At 49.4% G+C, this 7,500-nt stretch overlaps 1 protein-coding gene across 1 annotated transcript in view; it reads right to left on the minus strand.

Moving 5' to 3' along the window:
- LOC118209942 (sortilin-related receptor-like) overlaps positions 1 to 7,500 on the minus strand; it is a 63,261-nt gene that overhangs the window by 8,642 nt on the left and 47,119 nt on the right. Inside the window, exons 26-38 of the mRNA XM_035385673.1 lie at positions 7,355 to 7,480; positions 6,578 to 6,688; positions 6,068 to 6,199; positions 5,625 to 5,756; positions 5,067 to 5,201; positions 4,683 to 4,835; positions 4,041 to 4,214; positions 3,696 to 3,824; positions 2,385 to 2,511; positions 1,646 to 1,815; positions 1,145 to 1,257; positions 724 to 828; positions 327 to 393 (exon numbers count right to left, since the gene is read on the minus strand). Of these exons, the coding sequence (XP_035241564.1) occupies positions 327 to 393; positions 724 to 828; positions 1,145 to 1,257; positions 1,646 to 1,815; positions 2,385 to 2,511; positions 3,696 to 3,824; positions 4,041 to 4,214; positions 4,683 to 4,835; positions 5,067 to 5,201; positions 5,625 to 5,756; positions 6,068 to 6,199; positions 6,578 to 6,688; positions 7,355 to 7,480 (1,674 nt within the window). The remainder of the gene's footprint in view (positions 1 to 326; positions 394 to 723; positions 829 to 1,144; positions 1,258 to 1,645; positions 1,816 to 2,384; positions 2,512 to 3,695; positions 3,825 to 4,040; positions 4,215 to 4,682; positions 4,836 to 5,066; positions 5,202 to 5,624; positions 5,757 to 6,067; positions 6,200 to 6,577; positions 6,689 to 7,354; positions 7,481 to 7,500) is intronic.

A 7,500-nucleotide genomic window follows, 5' to 3' on the forward strand; every position in this document is an offset into this window, starting at 1 on the left:
AGTTTATGGGCGGCTCAGGGAGCTGGTCTGCAAGGAGGGCAATCAATTCTTAATCAGGCAGGGAAGCAACCACTAAAAACCCCAGAGAAAGCACTCTGAGCTCAGCAACCATGCAGGGGGGACAGTGGCATGTGAGACCAGTAGGCGTGGTGTGGAAGACACTAGCTAACTGCAGTAGATGTTGACTGCTTTCTTTATACACATACAAAATGGCAGCAAAATAGGGCTTGTTTCACTAATGCATGCTGTACTGGTAGCACGGCCAATCACTGCTGTAGTAGGGATGTGTGGGCGGGGCTGGGCTGAGAGAAGGGGGCAGCTCTCACCTTTCTGTGGGGTGATGCTTTTAATCTCCGTCCAGTTCCCCACCCCCCGGCCAGTCACTGCCGCCACCTAGAACACAGCGAGCACACAACTCAACACTCCCCTCAGCATACTGACGTGCCATATGTTCAGCATGCTCGCACTCAAGCAACATGACTCAACACACAGGCCACACGACTAACACGCTGTCAACAACATCAATGATATATCAGTAAGAGAAGTGCTATGCAGGGCTGCAGTATGCTGTAGAGGATGTAGCGTGCAGTCCCTGGCAGGGTACACATACAATATCTTTGAGCAAAGACAGTCAGCCTGAACTGATTTGGCTCATATGCAGATGTACAGTGATCATCTGAAAAGCTAAGTCAGCTCAATAGAGAGTGGCGCTGTCATTCTCACCCGGAACCTGTAGAGGGCGCTAGGCTGCAGGCTGTGGACCTCTGTCGTGGTGGTGATGCTGCGTTGTGACGTCCATTCCGCACTGCCCGTCTGACTGTACTCTACCTGCGCACGAGAGAGTATCTGTCTCAGTGGAAATGACCCAGGCTATGATATAGCTTTGGCTAATGCCCAATTAGGCTAATCTCATTCATTTATCACAATTAGCAAACTACTGCTTTGGGTTTGCCAGTAAAACCGCTTCATGCAGCAATGAGCCAAATTGCTGGAAACGATTAAACAATAATGATGGGAAACAATACACAACTGTACAATAAAAATCAGCCTGAACAACATTAGTATTCATGTGAAGCTACGGTAAAAATGGCAATGCGAAAACCGCTCTGGGTGACAAGAATTTTAACACACTTGGCACACTTACAAGGTACTCCCGGATCAAACCATGCGCTTTATCAGGGGGGTTCCAGGAGCAAACCACTGTGCCATCCTCCCCGTTGTCACATGACAGCTGCAGGTCCCTGGGGGGGTCTGGCACTGTGACATTACAGGTCATACATTACATCACATGCTCGTGTCCTATTAGTGTCAGTTTTAACTTATTACAGGAATACTACAGTTATTCACATACAGCACAAACAGATAGCAGGTCTTAACACAGCATCACTGCAAATACCTGTGCCAGAGTCCTATGTAAAGCTAACATTTGTATTACTAAGATGTAAAAATACCATTCAGGTAACACAGAATTTATTTATATGCATCTTTATATTTTTAAATATGGTAGATGAACTATGGTAGAAAACCTTCAACAACATATGGATATATGCATGTGTGTGCGTGTGTGTGTGTGCGTGTCTGCATGAAAGGCATATCAGGTTAATGTGTAAAAGGCACAGAGTGAATGTTTTAGGAGAGAACTCACATCCCTCTGGCGTGCGGAGCGTCAGGACCTCGTTGGTTTTGTGCAGTTTGTTCAGACACTGGGTCTGCACCTTCACCTGGTAGGTGGTGTCAGGTTTCAGCACTGTCAGTGTGCAGCTGCTCTTAACACTGTGTGTCTCCATGAGGGTCCACTGCTGAGCACCAACCAACCTGTACACACATGGACACATCATGTCCAGTACTACTTAACTACACACAGCGGTCATCTTCAGCTTCAGGTAAAAGCAGCTTTCCCACAGGGGGGTATTGTTCAAGAACCATCTGCCCACCGAGCATGATATTGACATGTTCCATAAGTCAGAGCCTTTGCAGTCACCACATCTTAATTCAATTTGGCATTTATGGGATATTCAATAGCGAGGCCCGAGGCACAGTTGCTTATGGAAGAGTGGTATCCCCCCCGAGACCCCCACAACTCGAAGGCTGTGGGTTGGTGTCCAGAGCACTACCACTGTAGCCTTGAGCAAGGTACTTAACCTACATTGCTTCAGTAAAAATATCCGACAGTACATATTGAATTGTATGTAAAAACGTAATCTGTGTAAGTCACTCTGGACAATAGCTCCTAGAAAAATGCAATGAACTGCATGTTGGAAGTTCAGTTGTTCTATGTTCCCTATGTGTACATACAGCAACTATGTAGAGGGCTCATACTGGCCTAGCCCATGACAGGCTACCACTGCATATGGTAATGGATCAGGATCCCATGTACATGTTACCTGTAATAGACCAGGAAGTAGCAGGAGGACAGGGGCAGGTTTTTGGGGCGGGACCAAGTGAGGGTAACGGCGCCAGAAAAGTCCGAACTCCAGTGCAGGTTCTGGATCTTATAGACCAAGGTGTCAGCTGCGGAGAGAAGGGGAGAGGAGAGGAGAGGAGAGGAGAGGAGAGGAGAGAAGGGGAGAGGAGAGGAGAGGAGAGAAGGGGAGAGGAGAGGAGAGGAGAGGAGAGGAGAGGAGAGGTGACTGAGACAGAGCCCTGCACGGCTTTACCAGCGCCTGCTGTCACAACACAGCCTTATTACACAACACCATGTAACCACTATCTGTCAGTGCGTATAAGTGTAACTCTCACAGTGTCTCTCTCTGAGGTAAAGCACTGCTCTCTTTCCCCCCGCCTCTCTTTCTCTCAGTGCGTATAAGTGTAACTCTCTCACAGCGTCTCTCTCTCTCTCTCAGGTAAAGCACTGCTCTCTTTCCCCCTGCCTCTGTTTCTCTCAGTGTGTATAAGTGTAACTCTCTCACAGTGTCTCTCTCTCTCTCTCTGAGGTAAAGCACTGCTCTCTTTCCCCCCGCCTCTCTTTCTCTCAGTGCGTATAAGTGTAACTCTCTCACAGTGTCTCTCTCTCTCTCTCTGAGGTAAAGCACTGCTCTCTTTCCCCCCGCCTCTCTTTCTCTCAGTGCGTATAAGTGTAACTCTCTCACAGTGTCTCTCTCTCTCTCTCTGAGGTAAAGCACTGCTCTCTTTCCCCCCGCCTCTCTTTCTCTCAGTGCGTATAAGTGTAACTCTCTCACAGTGTCTCTCTCTCTCTCTGAGGTAAAGCACTGCTCTCTTTCCCCCTGTCTCTCTATCTCTCAGTGCGTATAAGTGTAACTCTCTCACAGTGTCTCTCTCTCTCTCTCTGAGGTAAAGCACTGCTCTCTTTCCCCCTGCCTCTCTTTCTCTCAGTGCGTATAAGTGTAACTCTCTCACAGTGTCTCTCTCTCTCTGAGGTAAAGCACTGCTCTCTTTCCCTCTGCCTCTCTTTCTCTCAGTGCGTATAAGTGTAACTCTCTCACAGTGTCTCTCTCTCTCTGAGGTAAAGCACTGCTCTCTTTCCCTCTGCCTCTCTTTCTCTCAGTGCGTATAAGTGTAACTCTCTCACAGTGTCTCTCTCTCTCTCTCTCTGAGGTAAAGCACTGCTCTCTTTCCCCCTGCCTCTGTTTCTCTCAGTGTGTATAAGTGTAACTCTCTCACAGTGTCTCTCTCTCTCTGAGGTAAAGCACTGCTCTCTTTCCCCCTGCCTCTGTTTCTCTCGGTGCGCCTCTCACCGGTGCAGTTGTCCTCGTCGCTGTGGTCGGAGCAGTCCATGAAGCCGTCGCAGCGCTCGCTGTCCATCACGCAGGCCTCCATATCGGCGCACAGCGTGCCGTTCACGCAGGACAGCGGCCCCCGGGTGGCTAGCCAGAGTGGAGGGAGGGAGGGAGAGAGGGAGCCCCGTTCAAATGACAAAATGACATTCTTTTTTTTGCTGGATTAAAGGGACTCACACACACACGCACGCACGCACGTACACACACACACACACACACACATACACACACACACACACACACATGCGTGCACACACACATGCGCGCGCGCACACACACACACACACACACACACACACTTACGGCAGTGGGCTTCGTCAGAGCCGTCCAGGCAGTGCACGCGCCCGTCACACCGCTGCCAGTCCGGGATGCAGGCGGGGGGGTGTTGGCATGGAAACTGCCCCCTGTTACAGTGGCCGGGGGGGAGTGTGGGGGCAGCTGTGGGAGGGGCAGCCTGGGTCACAGTCCCATTGGAACCTGGGAGAGAAACCCACATGTGCAAATGCACATCACTGTGATGTGCATGTGATTGGCTACCTATGAGGTGTAATCGGTGGGGTATAGGATGAGCACCAGAGTCACAAACTGCTCTACTTCCTCCCAAGTATTATGAGCAAGATGTACATCTTAATTTGTTATATACTGCTTCCATTTTTCACTAATATGGCATACAGAATTCAAGTCCCCAAACACAAATCAAGACTTTTTTTTTTTTTGCCCTCTTTTTTTTACTAACCTGAAAAGCTATAGTTTATAACTAAAAACAATAACAGATAACTATATAACACCAACCGTGTAGTTATTCCTTTAGTTAGTTTAGGGGAAAAAAGAGTATATCCACCATGCTTGAGACAGTGCTTATATTGAGAGCGTGTTAAAATGTGGTTCAGAGTTAGATGATGTTGTGCTGAGTGTGATATGCTGTGGGGGTGGGGGTTCTCTTACCCGTGGGGCAGCCCAGCTCGTCCGAGCCGTCGGGACAGTCGGCGTACCCGTCACACACCCAGGTGCTGATGATGCAGGCCCCAGAGCCACAGTGGAAGCGGTTAGGGGAGCAGGAGACCGGCGTGGGGGCCGGGGTGTGGGGTGTGACCCTGTCTGCACACGAGGAACACGCACACACACAACCACACACACACACACACACAACCACACACATGCACAAACACACACACACACGCACACACACACACAAACATACACACACAAACACACAAACACACACACAAACACAGGTACAGCCAGGATTAGGGGGTGCTGTGAGGCGACAGCTTTCACACAGCTGTCGATAGGAGGTACTTCCTGAAAGGGACTTCCTGTTTCGGGTACCTATGCAGTGAGACTCGTCAGACCAGTCGCCGCAGTCGTTCTCCCCGTCACACTTCCACCAGGTGGGCACGCAGCGGCCGTTAGCGCACTCGTACTGGTAGTACCGCGAACAGCCCGGCACGTCTGTGGTCAAACCTGAAGCGCAGAAACACAGCAGTCACACAGACCTCACATACAGTACAACCTCACAACCCAACACAGAATACTCACAACAAAACTCACAGCACGCACACACAACATCACAACCTAACATACAGCACTCATATAACCTCACAACCCAACACGCAGTACACACATACGTCCTCAAAACCAAACACACAGCACTCACACCCAACCTCACAACCTAACAAACAGCACTCACACACAACTGCACAAGGTAAAACACAGACCTCACATACACTCTCACAACCTAACACACAATATGTTACATACTGTACATCTTCACAACCAAACATAGTACCTCACACTCAACCTCACAACCTAGCACAGAATACTTGACACACACCCTCACAGCCAAGCACACAGCAGTCACGCCCGACCTGAGCGCGGGAGGCTCACCGCAGTTGGCCTCATCAGAGTAGTCGCCGCAGTCGTCCATGCCATCACACTTCCACTCCAGGCTCACGCACACGCCGTTGGAGCACTGGAAGGTGTACGCGTCGCACGTCTTCTCGAATTCTGGTCTTGTGGCTGAGGGACGGGGAGAGGATCACACACCAACAGAGTGTGAGACAAGACACAGCAGGCCTTCATGGGTAGAAATGTAGCAAGCTGTTTACAAAAGGACTGACAGATTGCAAAAGTAGGAATGCAAGTCTAAGAATGTTTTTTTAAAGATTCAGGTTTACCACTCACAGCAACAGCCATTTTGCAGCAGCTCTAGCATACGTTCATATGCAGTAGCTGTCTCTACAGTTATTTCACGTTCTTGAATTTTACGTTCTGATGCGTGTTAAGGGCCAGATCGGGTGCCGAGGACAGTAGGGGGGGGCGGGACTCACGGCATCCGGCGTACGCGGCGTCCTCGTCCGACCCGTCCTCGCAGTGTCGGACGCCATCGCACACCAGCGACTGGAAGAGGCACTGAGCGCGGTTCCGGCACACAAACTCCATGTAGCGCGTGCACAGCGGGTCTGCAGGGGGCGCCACAGACCGGGAGTTCAAGCACAAGCTCAATTTCCACTATGTAACAGCACTGGCATTCAGGAGACACTTTTAACCAGCACAACTGACAGCATGAAGACAAGTGCAGAGATCAGGAAGTGAAGTGCTCTAATACTGCAGAGGAGGAAAGTATAGTCCTCAGAGATAATAAAGGGCCAGTGCATTAAAACACCATGTACTGTAAGACAGGAGATGCAGTACCTGCCAGTAAAGTGAATGATGTAATGAAACAATTTAATCAGAGAATCCTGTTAAAGAGAAAACAAACAGCCTTTGACTACAGACACAGGTCGGTACTTAATGATGTCGGCTGCAAGCTCAGCTGGGTGAGATGAACAGCGACTGACCGCAATGCTGCTCGTCGGCGCCCCCTGGGCAGTCCTTCACGCCATTGCAGTGAGCGCTGGAGTGCAGGCAGGTGCCGTTGGAGCAGAGGAATCCGTTACAGCGCTCGCCTCCTGAGAAACAGAACCCACAAACCCTCAAACGAGCACTCATAAACGTGTGTGTGTGCGTGCGAGTGTGTGTGTGCGTACAGTTAAATGCAAATGTACTGGGAAGGTGACAATTTTGGTTGTTTTGGCTCTTTACTCCAGCACATTGGATTAGAAATGAAACAACAACTACAAGGTTAAAGTGTAAACTATCAGCTTAATTTAATGCTGTTTACATCAAAATTGGGGGATCTGTGTAGACCATTTATACATAGTCCTTCCATTTTAGGGGAGCAAATATAATTATGCAATTGGCTGAACAGCTGTCTCTTGGCCAGACAGTCATCGAGTTCAAAGGATTTGCAACCAAGTACTAAAAATGACTTTATTTTTATTTTTACAATGACTTTTGCTCCCCTAAAGTAGGGGGACTGTATATAAAAAGGGCTGTAAATTCCTGCACAGATCATGGGAACCCCCAAATTACAGCCGATAGTCTGCACTTTAACCTCATATTTTACTTCAAATTCAATGTGCTGGAATACAATTGCATCGCTGTCCCAAAGTTTTGCATTTAACTGTCTGAGTACGTTTGTGTGTGTGTGTGTGTGTGTATGTAGGGTACTGTAAGAGCAGTATGGGGGGAGGACCAGCAATGTGGGAGGAGCAGCGGAAGGCACGATGACTGACCACAATGTGACGGCTCCTCGTCAGAGCCATCCTGGCAGTCATCATCCCCGTCACACACCCAGCGCTGCGGGATACAGTGACCCGTGTGGCACTGGAAACTTCTGGACTCACAGGTGTGGTGGCCCACTACAGACAGAGAGAGAGAG

This window comes from Anguilla anguilla, chromosome 12 (genome assembly GCF_013347855.1).
Source record: "Anguilla anguilla isolate fAngAng1 chromosome 12, fAngAng1.pri, whole genome shotgun sequence".
NCBI lineage: Eukaryota > Metazoa > Chordata > Actinopteri > Anguilliformes > Anguillidae > Anguilla > Anguilla anguilla.